The 19,146-nt window shown below is 40.5% G+C and overlaps 1 protein-coding gene across 1 annotated transcript in view; it reads right to left on the reverse strand.

Moving 5' to 3' along the window:
- LOC115464264 (FERM domain-containing protein 6-like) overlaps nucleotides 1-19,146 on the reverse strand; it is a 63,093-nt gene that overhangs the window by 3,473 nt on the left and 40,474 nt on the right. Inside the window, exons 8-10 of the mRNA XM_030194663.1 lie at nucleotides 15,123-15,191; nucleotides 6,045-6,219; nucleotides 2,194-2,523 (exon numbers count right to left, since the gene is read on the reverse strand). Coding sequence (XP_030050523.1) covers nucleotides 2,194-2,523; nucleotides 6,045-6,219; nucleotides 15,123-15,191 — 574 coding nt within the window. The remainder of the gene's footprint in view (nucleotides 1-2,193; nucleotides 2,524-6,044; nucleotides 6,220-15,122; nucleotides 15,192-19,146) is intronic.

A 19,146-nucleotide genomic window follows, 5' to 3' on the forward strand; every position in this document is an offset into this window, starting at 1 on the left:
TACATCTTAAGGTGGCAGAAAGATGGGTTTTCTCTCAAAAACATCCAACTTTCAATTTTCAACACTCCTCAGATCATCCAAATTTCAAAGGGGTGTGTTGGGGACATGTTTTGGGTAGGACATGGGCAGCACCAAAAGATAGATGTTTTTTCTGCAATAATGGAACAAAATGAAAATTGGGGAGGACCAAGCATCAGAGAACAGCTCTGGTAGGCTGCTGCTGGGGAGCGAAGTGAGGTGGGCTCAAGATAGGTGGAGAATATGCCGGGGAATGACTGGGTGAGGAGCTGGGGGACGAGCTGCTAGATGGCAATCTGTGTGCCAGCAGATGGGGGAGACTGAAGACCAGAATGTGATTAAGGGTCTGGACTGAGCTCTGTAGTAATAACATAGTAACATAGCAAATGTTGGCATGGTCCACCCAGTCTTCCCAACAAGGTGGACAGATTTTAATCTGACACTCTGCACAGGTTCCACTTTTTCATGTTTAAACACTGGTATACGTGGAGGGAAATTTTTGATATGTCGTTCTGTGAATGATGTCCAAAAATCCAGTAGTGATCATGGCCATTTTCAAAGCAGAAAACGTTCAACTTTTTGTTTCAAAAATGGCCATAGTCATTTTTGTGCTCAGTGAGTCCACCTTTTAGGACCATTAAAAAAAAAAACATCCAAGGGAAAAATGCACAAAAACAAGCTATTAGGATGTCCATGCAGTCATCCCAGTAGAGCAGTAGGGCACCCTAGGGGGCACTGCAGTGGACTCTACATGAAAGGTCCAAGGTACACATCTCACCATTACCCCTTTATATTGTATGGTGAGCCCTCCAAAACCCACCAAAATCATACTGTACCCAACTGTATACCACTACAATAGCCCTTATCCCTGCAGGTGTCACCTATATATAGGTGTAGTAGGTATTTAATATTTTTTGGAGGGCTCACATATTCTACCACAAGTGTACCAGTTAGAGCGGGATATGTGTGTTCACCCCTTCTCTACAGTCCACTGCACTGACCACTAGGCTATTCCTGGGACCTGCTTGCTACTCTAATAGAAATGGCCATCATATCTGAAGCTGTCATAGAGTCTGGCATGTACTGTCACTGTAACATGTTAGGAGGCTAGGAGGAGGGTCAGTGACCACTAAGGGAGTAAGGGGAGTTATACCGTAATCCCTCCAGTGATTATTTGGTCATTTAGGTCACCTTTTGATCACTTAGTTGGATTGAAACAGGTTTAGCTTATGGACTTTTTTTAGGAAGTTATCCGAACCTTTTTTAAACCCCTGCTAAGCTAACTGCTTTTACCATATTCTTTGGCATCAAATTCCATAGTTTGAGTAAGAAACATTTTCTCCAATTTGTTTTAAATTTACTACTTTGTAGCATCATTGTGTGTCCCTAGTCCTAGCATTTTTGGAAGGAATAAAAAAAACCCCAATTCACATCTACCTGTTCCACTCCACTCATATCTCCCCTCACCCGTCTTTTCTCCAGGCAGAAGAGCCCTAGCTGCTTTAGCCTTTCCTCATAGGTAAGTCATACCATCATCTTTACCATTTTCATCACCCTTCTTTGTGCCTTTTCTAGTTCCCACATGTTTTTTGAGATGCAGTGACCAGAACTGCACACAGTATTCAAGGTGCGGTCACACCATGGAGTGATAACAAGACATTATAAGATCCTCATTTTTGTTTTCCATTCCTTTCCTAATAATTCCTAACATGCTATTTGCTTTCTTAGCTGCTGCTGCACACTGAGCAGAGGGTTTCAATGTATCATCAACGATGATACCTAGATCCTTTTCCTGGTCGGTACCTCCTACTGCGGAACCTTGCATCATGTACGTAGCTATAGTTTGGATTCCTCTTTTCCTCGTGCATCACTTTGCACTTGCTCAAATTAAACGTCATCTGCCATTTGGATGCCCAGTCTCCCAGTCTCGTAAGGTCTTTTTGTAATTTTTCACAATCCTAGGGGAAAAGTCCATAAACCATTCTTATCCATTTGGACTAGGAAAAGCCATCACTAATCTCTAGATGTGAGCAACAAGAACTGGATTTAATTTTTGAGATCCTGCTGAATATTTGTGCAATAGACAGAATGCTGAGCTTGATGGACCTTAGGTATGACATAGCATGGCACATTTTATGTTCTTATGTTACTATTGACAATCACACACTTTCTTACCATCATCCTGCAAGTCATCTTCTGCTCTTCTTTTGCAGCTGCTGTTGATCTCAGAGCTCCCAAGGTTGATGGTTGAGTAGCATGATTTTTCATTCCGATAAGCATTATCCATTCTGAAGGCATGTTCCACTGATATTTTGTTCCTTGAATTGATGTCTCTGCCAGAGCTTTGTGAGTTGACATGTTCAGCATTGGACTGATGAAATAGACAATTGTTCTGCACGCTGTCCTTGTTGGTTCCACTCTCATGCAAATGCTTATCCAGGTGATCAAGATCAAGATCCATCTCAAGGGTGTCACTAATGTAAAGTTCCCTATAGCACCCCTTTTCTAGAGAACAATGTCAAAAAAATATTAGATCCACTGACATTAAGTTTTCAGAGGCTTTCCCCCGTATTTGGTTGGAGGTGTACAAATGTTTTATTTCTTTAATACAGTCAGACTTATTGCTAAAAGTATCTTAAATTTCAAGGTTTTACAACTTAGTTAATGAACTGCCCCTGAACGGCACAGTGCTGATCAACTTACAAAGATATCCTGACTATATTAATTTTATGTATTTAACTGCTATGCAACTAAACGTTTTTTTTTTAATTTAAGATTGCAACACATTTTTATATAATAATTTTCTTCTCCTACTCATAAAATGTACCTGCATATAATAAACGTAAACCACGTTGGTTATACCACAAAAAGACGGTATATCAAACCCACTACCCTTTATTACAGGACACACAAGTATTGTGGTCTTATAGTGAGTATATAATTCTGGTATGAACAGAAAGCCCTCAAATTATTTAATAAAGAATCAACCATGCAACTTATAGTAGGTATTTTTAGGTATGGGGTATTAAAGAGTAGAAGACACCATTTGTAAATTCAGCAGTCTATTGACCATATAGCTTAAAATGGATTTAAAAAATCTGTTATAAGTTATGCACATTTTTAGTGGTGGGAGATGAATGTCATGTGTTATTTTTGCAGCAGTATGTGGAAGCCTGGGCCACATGGTACTTAGTGCATGCAAGTGTCCATTACAACATACTAAACTGTAGTAAAAGGGCCCCTGAATTTAGCCACTCTTCATATAACTGGTTCTCCACACAAAATTCTGATACAAGAGGACATTTCTGTGGGTAAATGAACGTTTTTTTTGCTCTACTCTTTGGTGATTTAAAAATTGGGGGTTAAAAGAGGAATTGTAGGTTTATTGATAAACACAGAATGTTAAAAAAAAGCAAACTTTATTAACTATTCTCCATACCCTTTTCCCCATAATTTTAAAACTTGAATTTTCTGCCACAGCCTACAGTATTAACAGATAGCTTCTAGAAGGCACAGCAGGGCCTAGTTCAGTCTTTATTCCCTCCCACCCTCCCTTCTCAACTCCCTCCCACTCCTAGCACATCTCTTCATTTGTAGTCTGAACTTATAGTTATTCTAATTAGGATAAGAAGAGGGGAGTTTTTATTACAGAGTTTTAATTACAGTTAATTTCTTTCTGAGAAGCAAACACTAAGGGCCCTGTTTACTAAGCTGCACTATAGATGCACTAGCGCACTAGAGCACATGCTAATTTTTAGCCCGCGCTAAAAACACTAGAGCACCTTAGTAAACAGGGCCCTTAGTAAATCACACAGTATACCATATAATCTTAAGGCTCTTTATATTAATCTAATATCCCTAATACCTTAATAAAGTTTAATTAAACAACTCAATAATACTAAGATGCAGACAGCAGTCCAGCAGCGAGGGCTGCTATCCAGTCTTTTGTGTTGAGTGTCACATGTGTGATTATCTCTCAGTTGGCAAAAAGTTATATATGTGTGCCTGATGCAAAGAGCTCCTAGCTCTCAGAGAACAAGTTTGTTCTCTTGAGGCTAGAATGGCAGACTTCGAGGAGCTGAGGGAGACAGAGAAGTACAAAGTGGAGGCCTATATGCACGTTGTAGAGAAGTCTCACCTCCAGTCTGGTTAGCCCCTGTGCTGCCTTGGAAGAGGGAGGTCTCCTAAAAGGAAAGCATCACCCTGGTGAAGTAGGATGTAATCCTGTAACCAGGACCTGACCACCAGGGGATGCAATATCCTCTCTCACTGAGGATGTGTCTCCCGGAGCTTTTGCCCAGCTCTTGTAGTTGGTGATTCAATTATTAAGCATGTAGTTAGCTGGATGGCTGGTGAACATGAGGATTGCCTAGTCACTTGCCTGCCTGGTACAAAGGTGGAAGACCTCATACATCACCTAGATAAGATTTTAGGTAGTGATGGGTGGAGCCTGCTGTCTTGGTATATGTGGTTACCAATGACAAAGGAAAATGTGGAAGGGAGGTTCTAGAAGCCAAATTTAGACTCTTAGGTAGAAAGCTGAAATCCAGATCCTCCAGGGTAGCATGTTCAGAAATGTTCCCTGTTTCACATGGAGGACCCAAGAGGCACACAGAGCTCCAAAGTCTCAATGTGTGTTTGAGATGATGGTGCAGGGATGAGGGATTTTGATTTGTTAGGAACTGGACAACATTCTGGGAAAGAGGGAGCCTGTTCTAAAATGATGGACTCCACCTCAACCGGAATGGAACCAGGCTGTTGGCGCTAACATTTAAAAAGGAGATAGAGCAGCTTTTAAACTAAAATGGGGGGGGGGGGGGTAGGCACAACAGCTGTACAGGAGCGCATGGTTCATTCAGTGTGGAGTATCCTTGAAGGATACTATTGAAACAGGATCTTTAGATAATCTGGATAGGTTTCAATAATGGTGAAAGATCCAGGAGTGTTTAATGGGAGAACAGAGTAAAGGATGCAAATTATCTTTGTCAACTTCATAGCAGGTTGTAAATGCAAGGGGAAAAAGGTAGACCTGGTTGCTACAGGGCCAACAGTAAGGGAGGGGGGCTAATGCTTGATCCAGAGTCAGAAAAGAGGGGGGAGAGGTGCAGGTCAATAAGGAGGAGTTTTTGGAAGGCCCACCCATCCTAACTGTTGGTCCACCCAAAATGATAGATCTGGCTACGTCACTGGGTTCTGGGAGCCACATTTAGGCTTTTAGGAAGAATGTTGAAGTCCAGAACCCAGAATGCCTTTCTCAGAAATGATGCCCATTCCACGCTCAGGACCCAAGAGGCAGGTAGAGCTCTGGAGTCTCAATGTGTGGATGAGACAATGATGCAGAAGGGAGGGATTTAGATTGATTCTGAGGAATTACGGCCAATTTTGTTTTAGGAAAAGTATTATAATGCAAGCTAAAATGTGAGCACATGGCATAACATATGAATGGACAGTTTAAAATGTGTATAACATGCATTGGGATAACCATTTTATTCATGCTTAAGGCACTGATCCTCACCAAACATACACCAAAAATATCTCCATTTGACTTTCTATCAGAAACTGTGCAACATTCAGAGCTATAATATTGGGGAATGATTTCCTGAGAAAATATTATCAGCTCCTCCCCTTCCCTTCCCTTCCCTTCCCTTCCCTTTCTATCTGCAACAACATTCACAGTACCTTACTGTTATATATGCACTCCAGTTTTACTTGATTTGAAATAGTTGGAGAGTTACTTCAAAATGAATTCTTCAAGAATAGTGACAATTGTAACTATTTTAACAGGAAAATTATCATAATGTCCTTATTTGGTAGCATTAAATAAAATTCATATACCCAGTGCTAATAAACACAAAAGTAAAATGTCTGAATGTCTAACCATGAGGATATTAGTACTTTCAGTGAGAACAAATTATGCAAGGAAATTACTATGTTATTCTTTATAACGTATCTGACTTCTATAACTGGAAAATATGCAAAAGAATAAAAGAAGGTCATATCACCCTAATTATGAAAGTGTCTCATACCTTCTGCTTCTTCTCTCTTTTGGATCTGCTTCATTATAGGCTGTACATTCAAGTAGAATCGGTGACTGTTGCTGAGCAACTGTAGCAAATACCTTGACCGAAAAGGGCAGCCTGTGTAATATACCAGCTTCTGGCCAGCAGGTAAACCATCAGGTTGTATTATAAATTTCTTTCCCTGAAATAATTTATTTCAAAGTTGGTGACTGTATAATGAGAGGAGCAGAGAAAATGATAGCAGGTGAAGAACTGCTGATCCATCTAGTCTGCCCAACAATTTGACTACAGCATAGCTTAATCATACAATGTGATGTGAAGTTACCATACTAAACATTGTGCCATTTTATTGATTCCTATATTATGCCTAATTACAAGGTGGGCTAGCCTCAGGGTCACACAGTAACAATACCTGAAAGCTGCTAATTTTCAGATTCTTTTCCAGAATTAAGTAGCCTAATGGTTAAAGCAAAAGGCTGTGTGAACAGTGTTCAGATCCTACTGATGCTCCTTGTGGCCTTGGTCAAGTCACTTAACCCTCCATCGTCTCAAGTACAAACTAAGGGTCCCTTTTGCAAAGCTGAGGTAACCACTAACACGTGCTTACCACAGCAAAGTATGGTGTACTGCGGGGCACACTGAGGTGTCTCGCGGGAATTTGGCCATGTGTGCATGCTTCCCACAAGCTAAAAAAAATAACATTTATTTCTTGGCGCAGGGGTGTGTCTGGGGGGAGAGTTGGCATGTTCTGCACTAATTGGTTAGCACAGCTAAATTACCATGCACTAACCAATTAGCACATGCTTAATGAATGAGTTCTTACAGCCTACATAATAGGTGGTGGTAAGGGCTCATACCCTAATCTGTTTTAATGGCCATGTGCAAATGGCAAAATTAGTACATAAGTATTGCCACGACAGACCAAAGGTCCATCAAGCACAATCCAGGTCACAAATACCTGGCAAGATCCCAAAAAAAGCTCAATACATTTTATGCTGCTTATCCCAGATATAGTGGATTTTCCCCAAGTCAATTTAATAATGGTCTAAGGACTTTTCTTTTAGGAAGCCGTCCACACCCTTTTTAAACTCTACTAAGTTAACCGCCTTTACCCCATTCTCTGGCAACGAATTCCAGCGTTTAATTGTGGAGGAGTGGCCTAGTAGTTAGGGTGGTGGACTTTGGTCCTGTGGAACTGAGTTCAATTCCTGGCACAGGCAGCTCCTTGTGACTCTGGGCAAGTCACTTAACCCTCCATTGTGAGAGAGGCAAGATGGCGTCTGAATAGGACGTGTGTGAAACAGCTCCTCACTCAACTCCCTCTTGCTGTTTTTTTTTTCCTTAAAAATACATTTCCATGCCCAAGAGATGGGGCAAACAGAGGGCTTACCCTGCTCCCTCTGCAAGACAGGAATTGGGACCGATGGACCGTTTCACTGTTCCCAGAGTAGAATTGACTGGGCAACAACCCTTGCTGCAGGAGGGATCGATGAGAGGAGAACCGACCTACCTGCCTGAGGGAGAGACCACTCTGAGCCCAGAGGAACGGAGTCCTCCTTCGATGCCGGCAATGCTGGCAGACCAGAGCCCTGGATTGACTAGACCCGATGAGGAGATGTCTGATCTGGGAGCAGGGGCAGACTCTGCTAGCAGAACGCCGAGTGCAGCAGTCCTGGTGGTTACTGCTGAGAATACCGAAGGAGCAGGAGTTGAATCACAAGAGAGCAAGACTGGCTCTAAGAAAGGAGCTCAGGAAGAGGTAACATTGAAATTATTTCCTAAAAAACCAGAGAAAATAACCCTAGAAAAAATTTGGGATGCTTTGGAATGTTTAGAAGATTCTTTAACCCAGAAACTATCTCCAATAGTTAAAGTTACTCAATCAAATCAAGCTAAAATAGCAGACTTGGAAAAACAGTTGGAACAATCTAAAACTTTTGAACAAACAATTATACTTGAAACAAATCAAATTAAAGAGAGTCAAATAACTTTAATAAAAGAAAATGTATACTTACAGAGGAAAATAGAAACTTTAGAAAATTTACAAAGGATGAAAACATTGAGATTTATAAATTTTCCTAAAGTTCCAGCAGTGGCTCCTTTAATAACATTCAAAAGATATCTTTCTGAAGTATTAAAAATTACTGAACAATTGTTTCCACCTGTAGCAAGGATTTATTATTTGGCTCCCTATGTTAAGAAACCAAGTGAGCACATAATACCATCTATGGAAACCCCATTTGAGGAGCTAAATTTGAATTTATCACAAACAATTGAAGATGAACTATGTGGAGTACAACCTGCTACATTAATTATAGACTTTGTTCTACAGCCGGATCGGGACTGGATCTTGAAAACTTTCTTTAAACATAGACATGAAGTCTTTCTGAATTGCAAAGTCAAAGTATTTCCTGATATTGCTAGACAAACTCAGAAAAGACGTCAGTCTTTTTTGAAACTTCGTGATCGTGTATTGTCACAGGGGGGAATTTTTTGGCTTAATTTTCCTTGCAAATGTGTTGTTAAATTTCAATCAATTAAATATGTTTTCTTTGAGAGTGATCAGTTAGCAAAATTCCTGGACTCCAGACAAGAACCAGCCGTAAACTCTCTTGTGCTTCCTCCATTAGTATCTACTCCGTGATAGGATAAGTGGGAACATGTTCTACTCATTTTTTCCTATGTTAACCAATTTTTGAATTGTGCCTTGCCTACAATTGTGGACTTTAGCAGTAATTATCATTTAATAGATTTTCTTTATAAAATATTTTCTTGTATGGTATGGTAATACTCCTTTTCTGTACAAGTGTATCTTGTAAAACTCATTAAAATTACAAATAAATTAATTAAAAAAATAAAAAAATAATAAAAAAAAAAACCCTCCATTGCCCACCACATTGAGCTTGCCATCAGTGGGAAAGTGCAGGGTACAAATGTAACAAAAAAAAATTACACATTGAGTGAAGAAAGAGTTTATCCAATTTGTATTAAATTTACTACTTTGTAGCTTCATCGCATGCCCCCTAGTCCTAGTATTTTTGGAAAGAGTAAACAAATGATTCATGTCTACCCATTCCACTCCACTCATTATTTTATAGACATCTATCATATCTCCCCTCAGCTGTCTCTTCTCCAAGCTGAAGAGCCCTAGACGCTTCAGCCTTTCCTCATTTATCATTTTTGTCATCCTTCTCTGTACCTTTTCTAATTCTACTATATCTTTTTTGAGATGCGGTGACCGGAATTGAACACAATATTCGAGGTGTGGTCGCACCATGGAGCGATACAAAGGCATTATAATGTCCATTCCTTTCTTATTAATACCTAACATTCTATTTGGTTTCTTAGCCGCAGCAGTACACTGAGTGGAAGGTTTCAACGTATCATCAGTGATGACACCTAGATCCCTTTCTTGGTCAGTGACTCCTAACGTGGAACCTTACATTACATAGCTATAGTTCGGGTTCCTCTTTCCCACATGCATCACTTTGCACTTGCTCACATTAAACATCATCTGCCACTTAGATGCCCAGTCTCCCAGTCTAGTAAGGTCCTCTTGTAACTTTTCACAATCCTCTCGTCATTTAACAACTTTGAATAACTTTGTGTCATTAGCAAATTGAATTACCTCACCAGTTACTCCCATCTCTAGATCATTTATAAATATGTTAAAAAGCAGCGGTCCCAGCACAGACCCCTGAGGAACCCCACTATCTATTCTTCTCCATTGAGAATTCTGACCATTTAACCCTACTCTTTGTTTTCTATCCAGTGGCCTAGTGGTTAGGGTGGTGGACTTTGGTCCTGAGGAACTGAGTTTGATTCCCACTTCAGGCACAGGCAGCTCCTTGGGACTCTGGGCAAGTCACTTAACCCTCCATTGCCCCATGTAAGCCGCATTGAGCCTGCCATGAGTGGGAAAGCACAGGGTACAAATGTAACAAAAATACAATAAGACACTACCTCCTATCCCATGACTCTCCAATTTCTTCTGGAGGCTTTCATGAGGTAGTTTGTCAAATGCCTTTTGAAAATCCAGATACACAATATCAACTGGCTCGCCTTTATCCACATGTTTGTTCACCCCTTCAAAGAAATGTACTAGATTGGTGAGGCAAGATTTCCCTTCATTAATTAGCATATGGCCATTAACACCAAAAATAGGAATTCTGGTCATTTTATCCAAGTAGTAAAAATGGCTTTAGCACGCGGGAATGACCCACATAAAGAGGACTGAAGCAAAAATGTTTATTTGTGTAGCATCAACAATAATAATAAAAAAAAGGACCCACCACAGTCCATGTTTCAGTGGCCAATATCTCTTGAACTCATGCCAAAGCTCTAGTGACGGACTGCATCAAGCTGAAGTTCTTCTGATAATTTGGATTGCTGAGCTTTTGCATTATATGGGGACACTTGGCATTTTTAGGATTGGCTGTTGCTTGATAAGGCACCAGTTCAGGAGATATTGACCCCTGAGACAGGCAGTACTCCCACCAAAACACAGACCATGTTGAGTCCCTTCTTTTATTGTTGGTGCTTCAAGAATAAACATCTTTGCTTCAGTCCTCTTTGCCCGCTGTAGTTTGTGATAACCATTGTCTGTCCCTACTTTTGGACGGTTGGTTCTTCATTTCGTAAGGATCTTTTTCTGCTTTTGTTTGTGCTATAAGCAAAGATGGAACACAGACAGACAAGATAGAATGACAGGAGTTAGAAAATAAGGAGACTAATTTAAATGTCTAAAACCCTTTGATTATTAAAGGACTATTGGTCCTTTTTTTTCCTGTTCTTTTGGATCTGGTAAAATCCAATTTGGGTCAAGAGCAGTTGCAATTAAATGGGAAGATTCAATCATTCAACCATTGTTTTAAAAAAATATAAATTGGATGCACAGTCTCTGGATAACCATCAGCCCATTACTAATATTTCTTTTATTACATAAATTACTGCTAAACAGGTCCTTAGTATCTTTAATGCAAAAAAAAGTTTTCACTTTCACCATTCAGGGTTCCACTGTGCTCACAGCATAGAAACAGCACTGGTAGCCATGAGATTGTCAATTTTTTGGATAGTCTCAGGGATGTCCTGATGATCCAACTTGATTCACATGTGGCATTTAATTTCATTAATCATTCTGTCCTGTTGACTCACTTAGAGGTCTCTCTGGAACAGCTCTAATCTGGTTTTGATCTTATTTGTCTCAACATTTTTCAGGGAGGTTCAGAAAGGATTCTGTATCTGCTATCACAGGGGTCAATCTTTACTTCTTAAGTTTTCATTGCACCCCTTTGCCATAATTCAGGATCTAGAGATCAGTTCTTATTTTTGCACAGATGTTAATCATGATATTGTCAACTCAGACAGCTATCTTATCCAATTTATATTTGGATAAGATAGCTGTCTGAGTTGACAAAATATCATGATTATCACCTGTGCAAAAATAAGCACTGATCTCTAGATCCTGAATATAAATTGGATAAGATAACTTTCTGATATTACCTTACATAAACTAATTCTTAACTGTCAGAAATCAGAGGCACAATGGATCTCAAGGAATAATATGCACCTAGATTCTAGCCTCCTATTCAAAACTTTTAAATTCTGTTTAAAGAATCAATTCTGTCATGTGCAGGCACATTTTAGATAGTGTGTCTTTCTACAAAAGTAAACATGGAAGTGATCACTTGTAGATGCAGAGTATGATTTTAGAAAAAGCAGGTCTGCATGTGTAGACTTCTTATAAAAGCGACATATTTCCAACCCCCAGAATACACATAGAAAAAAAAAACATGCAAGAGAAATATGTGTATGGTCATAAAATAGTGAGAATATATGTTCAAATCCCCATGCGACCAGGAAGGCATGCAAGTGAAAACCGTGGGAAAATCTCAAAACACTAATATTCCCAAACAATTTAAAATCTCCCTCAGGGGTCTATGCTGGGAGCTCTGCCTTTTAGTATATTTTTAAATGATTTGGAAACAGGAATAACGAGTGAAGTGATTAAATTTGCTGATGAAACAAAGTTATTCAAAGTTGTTAATTCACAAGAGGATTGTGAGAAATTTCAGAAGGACCTTTCGAGACTGGGGTACTGGGCATCCAAATATTGAATTTTTATCTCAAAAAAAGATATAATGCAATTAGAAAAAGGTATAGAGAAGGGCAATGAAAATGATAAAAGGGGATGGGATGGCTTCCCTATGAAGAAAGACTAAAGAAGTTAGGGCTTTTCAGCTTGGAGAAGAGATGGCTGAGGGGAGATATAGCAAAGCTACTCACCTGTAGCAAGTGTCCTGTGAGGTCAGCAGGTCAAGTATTCTCACATGTGGGTGATGTCATCTGACAGAGCCCAGTATGGACATTGCCTAGCGTGCATTAGCTAAAAAAAGTTCTAGCAACTTCCCACCATTCATGCGTGGGTGCCTCAGTCAAATGATATAGCTGAAGAAGACAACTCCTTGGCCTGCTGTCCTCGGAGAACACCTGCAACAGGTGAGTAACTTCGCTTTTTCCGCTCTTTGAAGAGGACAGATGCCGATGCTTCTTAGGCTTCCCTCAACGCTCGACATTGCAGTTCCTCGGTGTCCTATGCTTCCTCGGTGTTGGATCTGATGCTGACCAGTCCTGGGGTCTGCTATAAGTGCCATCAAGGAGCCAAAAGGTTTCTCCTGCTAGACCTGACATGCTGTGTCCTCAGCTGCATTTTTAAACCGAGAGAACATGAATCAACCTGGTGCTTAGGCTCTAGGCACTGATGCACCAATTGTGCAGGTTCATTATAGAAATCACCCAATTACATTGGAAGCACCTGTTGAAGTCAGTGGTGGTCTTCTTAGAAATCGAGAAAACAATTGCATCCGTGATCTTGAAAGTAAAAAGGGGCAAAACTCAAATTGAGACCAGTGCTCAGGCCTAAGCAGGCCTAAAGAGCCATGAACAAAGAAAGAAAACATGAAGGGCTGAAAATAACTAAGATTTAACAGGGAAATGTACAGAAACAAAAAATATTGATGAAAAAGGGATAAAAACCCACACAGGAAGGCACTTGAAAAATCAAGGAAAAATGCCTAAAGGGAAGACCACAGACACAACCTTCCAGCTCCTCAGAAAAGGAGACTGATGGACCCAAATACAACTGGCCTGCTTGTTCTTAGAGAAGATAGAGGTCTATAAAATACTGAGTAGAATGGAATGGGTAGATGTATTTTTGGAAAGAGTAAACAAGTGATTTGCAAGGACTAGGGGGCACTCAATGAAGCTACTAAGTAGTCATTTTAAAAAAAATTAGAGAAAATATTTCTTCATTCAACGGGTAATTAAACTCTGGAAAACGGTTATCATAGTAAGGTTTAATAAAGGTTTGGACTAGTTCCTAATAGAAAATTATTAAAATAGTCTTGGAAAAATCCATTACTTATACCTGGGATAAGCAATTGGCCAACATTGGAAACAGGATATTGGGCTTGATGGACCTTCGGTCTGTCCCAGTATGGCGATGCGAAGGGATAAAGTCATTCAGGTGTGTGCCATGGCCACCCTAGGTTGCAGGGCACCCAGCTTCACTCCCCTTATCCCCCTAAACATTTTAAAGGAAGTGATAGCATATGCCATGACTCATGGCTCTACTTGGAGCATGCCACACAGGTGCTAACAAGTCCTAAAACACCCCTCTAATGTATACCTTTTATTAAATTGCACCAGCTGCAAACAGTCTCCCCTATACTGGGCTACAGGGAATGATTAATTCCAAACAGGGAATGCCTCAGGCAGCACCACGTGAGAACACAGGCCCTTTCCCTTTAGAGTCAGCCAAAATGTCAACTATCTCATCAAACCCCTGTAACTAGGCTAGGCTGTGTACAAGGATATCATATTGGTTGGTGGAAGCTCTCAACAGCAATCTGAAGGTGGCCAGAAATCATACATGTTCCATGTCTTTCCTATCCCCTAAATGTTTGAAGTCACCTGAAACATAGAAGCATAAGTACTGTCACTGGGCCATATGGAAGATCCAGCCATTCTTGCTGGCGCACATCCATTGACATCTGCCATATTGACAAGGCATGTGGCTGTCATGCGCACACCACTACTACCACTTGGCTGTCACTCTTGCCACACAGATAGGTCAATGGCAGGTGGCATCTCCAGCACAAAGCCTGTGTGGTCCTGCATAGCCTGACTGGAACACAAAAGACTGCATCCACCCATTATGATGAACAAAAAACCCCAACCCCACACACACAGACTGGAATGATGTGCTTGGAAACAAGGCACCATCTGCTACTGCCATACCTGTGACTCAGTAAAGCTGCCCTTGCATGCAATCATATAAGTATGTCATTGCACCATTCAAGGATGTTTGTATGTCATTGCACCATTCAAGGATGTTTGATCACAGGAGACAGCATAAGCCTATCTGGCCCATTATGTGGGCTGAAGCCAGTAGACAAAGCTTGTTGCCCTATCAATAACATTGTTTTGGGTGTACCAAGATGGTGGCAGCTGCATTGGGGACAATCAAAACCTCCTTGGGTGGAGATTGGCTTCAGCCTTGTGACATCATGCAACCTGTTGTTATCAAACCTCCTTGCCACCATTGCATCTCTGGCCATTACATGGCAAACCACATATGATTCAGGCTCAAACTGTGCCATAATACAAGTGAATAGCTGCACATGCTGCCACTGGACCACAGCGATATGACTTGGAATGTGATGGGGCAGGGAGGGGGAGACATACACACTCCACATCTCCACAGTCATCCATACTGAACACAGCTGGCCTTGGAAATGTTTCCTTCCTGCCTCTCCTCCCATGGCTTCTGCTTGTTGCAGCCCCAATGTATTTTCTAGGACCCTGATAGCATGATTTCCTAAGTAAGGGCAGTTTTACTTGGGTTCTCTCTCTGGGGATTAGGGAAAACAGTTGGACTCTTCCTGCCTTTCCCTTTCTTACCCTCCTAGTCCCTGACAGGCCTTGCCTCTCATAAGAACATAATAAAATATTTAAACACAGGAAGTTACTTCAATTGGAAGGTTATCATCTACAACTTGTTTGTTTATTTTTATTGATACTTACAAGGAATGTGAGCTTCTCAACATTTGACCAGTGGAAATCATAGACTAACTGACGAACATGGTTGACATCCTACAACAAACAGAAGTGATGTAAATATATAGTCAAGCTCCAATAAAGCCAGTGGTTAACAGATGCCAGATACCAAAGTAGCAGAGGAAATAAGCAAGTCAAAGTATGTAGGAATCCAAAATAAACTTTAATTCAACAACACTTGAGGGTGTAACAAACAAATTGCCCGATGTGGCCATATTTTGCCCACTAATAGGGCTACATCAGGGGTATTTAATACTGTTCAAAATGAGATACATATTAATAAAATATTAACATAAATATAAGCACCATATTGAAACATATATAGCTAAATAACAGAAAATCAGAATTAAAAGTAACTCAATCGAAACCATAAGTGTTAAAAGTTAGTATATATACCATAATATATAAATATTGTAACTCATAAAAACAACTTAGAAGGCAGCAACCAACTCATATGCAACACAATTACAAACCACATAAGACTGGAGCCAGTTTATTCAAATGGCTTGTAAAAACTGCTGACAAGTAATGAGAATATACCCCCAAATTCATACAAATGTTTTGCATCTAATACACCTCAACTTTGGCCATTAATACATATTCTGCCAGGTTCTATATACTGCACCTTAATGTGCGTAACTTAATTGGTTAACTAGCAATCCACGCTGCCAAATGGATGTTAACATGCAATTATCAGCAGGTTTTTCCTTCATTTAAAAATGTAGTTTATAAGTCTATTCATGACGGTTTATTTTCAGTCCAGGGAGCTAGACTCTGGAATTTATTGCTTAAAGATGTAAAACAAGTGATGTCAATTTTTCTTTTCCAGAAACTTTAAACAACTTATATATATATATTAGGGCCCTGTTTACAAAGTCGCGATATAGGCACATTAGCGTTTTTAATGCATGTTAACCATGTTTGTTTGTTAACTGTGTATACACCTACAATATCCCTACACGGTTAGCGCACACGTTAATTGTAGGCATGTTAAAAACTCTAACATGCCTTAGTAAACAGGGCCCTTAATAAGTTAGGGATGTTTGAATTTGAGGGGTTAGAAAGAAGTATAGTTTAAAGAATTGATTTTCTTTTTTTCTTTTTTTTTTCTGTTGTTGTAATTTCCTCTTCAAGAGAAGAGTTCTTTTATTTTTTTCAGATTGTACTCTGCTGAGAGGTCCATCATATAAGAGAACTGTAGCATAGCATAGCACTAATTGTCATTAATTAAGATTTACACGCAGAACTCGCTAAGCATATTCTGTCATGTGGAGCACATAAATTCTAAGTTGCATAGTCAAAAATGGGGTGTGGCCATAGGCAGGACATGGGCGTTTCTAAAATCTACGCACTTTGTTATAAAATACATCTGCTCTGCTTCTAATTTAGGCATCGGGATTTACGCCAAGTAAAACATAGCATAAATGGCTGTGACTAAATTTGATCATGTGGAGAGCCACTCGGTGTAATTCTATATACCATGCAGAGAGGTGTGGTAGCCGTGTTAGAAATCAAACAAAATAAAACATGAAAAAGAAAATAAGATGATACCTTTTTATTGGACATAACTTAATACATTTCTTGATTAGCTTTCAAAGGTTGCCCTTCTTCGTCAGATCGGAAATAAGCAAATGTGGTAGCTGATAGTATATATAAGTGAAACATCTCAATGACAGTCTTGAATTCAGGCAGGGGGCAGGGGGAAGGGTGGGTAGGAGGTATGCATGGGGACATGCAGAAATTTAAGCCTATTCTATAAAATTTAGGCGTACTTTAGAGAATACACCTAGGCGTATTTTTTTTCTGCACAGAATTTTCAGGTGCCATATATGGAATCTAGCCCATTATATGCAACATCTTAACTCTGTTTAGTAAAGAGGCCCTTAAGGGGGTTATTTTACCCACATCTGCACATAGAAATAGCAACCTTTACAAGTACAGATAGGCTACATGTATGAATGGCAGTGGCAAGTTCAGAAAGCCACTAGTGGCATGTAGATATAGTTGGTAGGCAGAGAATTTGAGGGTGTGTGTGTTTTGGGCATGGTTTGAGTATGTATTTCTCATCTTACATGTATCTGTAAAATAAAAATTCTCTATCAGGTTCATATAGCAGCCTTTAAAGTGCTCATTTCAGCCAAATCTTTACAAAAGGGATTAAGGGGCATAGTTATCAATGTGGGCTATGTTAAGATATGCTATTTTAGCACATTTCCCATTTCGTACAGAAATCTTGTTCTGCCTCCATGTGAATAGAGGCAGGCTGTTTGTTGCTTATGTGAATACGTTGATCACTGTCTGTAACAGATTACACTGCGTGTACCTTTAAAATGGATAAGACTACAAATCTCTTGTAATCCTGTAGTTTCCTATAATAGGCTCTTTCAGAGCATATGTCCCAAATCCCTGTCTCTTGTGTGACTCTGTTGGCTTGTCTGATTCTCTAAACATGCTAGTCTAGTAGTCCCCCTCTTTCCTGTCCTTCAGATTTGTTAAGCTGTCTGCAGCATACTCCTTCTATGATCTAGCTGTTAATGTGTGTTTGTTGCATGAGCCCTTCAAGCCCTTGTAACTCCATCAAGTTTTTCATCATTATAAAAATATATATAATTTGCTGAAATTGCTCCCAGCTTCTCTCTTGCAGGGAGAGAAAGCTGTTTGAGAATTGACTTCCAATTTACAGGGCAAAAACTCTTGTCCAGTAGATCTGAACTGTAAATTACCTTTCTTTGTTTGATTACTGCATTAAAAAAGATTTTGGTTCATGTGTTCTGAGTCTTATCCTAGTGATATTCTATACTCTGGTTTAAATTGCATGCTAATCACCCTAGGGAGAGAGCAGAACAGATATACAGGCTTATTTTTGAAAGAGAAGGACGCCCATCTTTCGACACATCGAAAGATGGGCATCCTTCTCACAGGGTCGTCCAAATCGGTATAATTGAAAGCCGATCTTGGACGTCCCCAACTGCTTTCCATCTCAGGGATTGCCAAAGTTCAAGGGAGCATGTTGGAGGCATAGCGAAGGTGGAACTTGGGCGTGCCTAACACATGGACGTCCTCGACCCATAATGGAAAAAAAAGGTGTCCCTGACGAGCACTTGGACGATTTTACTTGGTCGTGTTTTTCCTACGAACAAGGCACAAAAAGGTGCCCAAACTGACCAGATGACCATCGAAGAGAATCGGGGATGACCTCCCCTTACTCCCCCAGTGGTCACCAACCCCCTCCAACCCTCAAAAAGCTTTAAAAATATTTTGTGCCAGCCTCTATGCCAGCCTCAAATGTCATACTCAGGTCCATCACAGCAGTATGCAGGTCCCTGGAGCAATTTTAGTGGGTGCAGTGCACTTCAGGCAGGCGGACCCAGGCACATCCCCCCCTACCTGTTACAGTTGTGATGGTAAATGTGAGCCCTTCAAAACCCATCACAAACCCACTGTACCCGCACGTAGGTGCCCCACTTCACCCATAAGGGCTATGGTGGTGGTGTACAGTTGTGGGTAGTGGGTTTTAGGGGGCTCAGCACACAAGGTAAGGGAGCTATGTACCTGGGAGGTTTTTCTGAAGTCCACCGCAGTGTCCCCTAGGGTGCCGGCTGGTGTCCTGGCATGTACATAAGTACATAAGTACATAAGGGGGACCAGTGCACTACGAATGCTGGCTCCTCCCAAGACCAAAGGGCTTGCATTTGGTCATTTCTGAGATGGGCGTCCTTAGTTTCCATTATCGCCAAAAACCAGAAATGACCAAGTCTAAGGACGACCATCTCTAGGGACGACCTAAATGTCAAGATTTGGGCGTCCCCGACCGTATTATCGAAACAAAAGATGGACGCCCATCTTGTTTCAATAATACAGATTTCCCTGCCCCTTCGCCGGGACGTCCTGCAAGGACGTGCTCAGGAAAACTTGGGCACTCCTTTCGATTATGCCCCACAATATCTCACTTTGGGCCAGAGTATGGAGATCTCTAGTGGGCCAGAAAAGA

Source organism: Microcaecilia unicolor, chromosome 3, assembly GCF_901765095.1.
Source record: "Microcaecilia unicolor chromosome 3, aMicUni1.1, whole genome shotgun sequence".
Classification (NCBI taxonomy): Eukaryota; Metazoa; Chordata; class Amphibia; order Gymnophiona; family Siphonopidae; genus Microcaecilia; species Microcaecilia unicolor.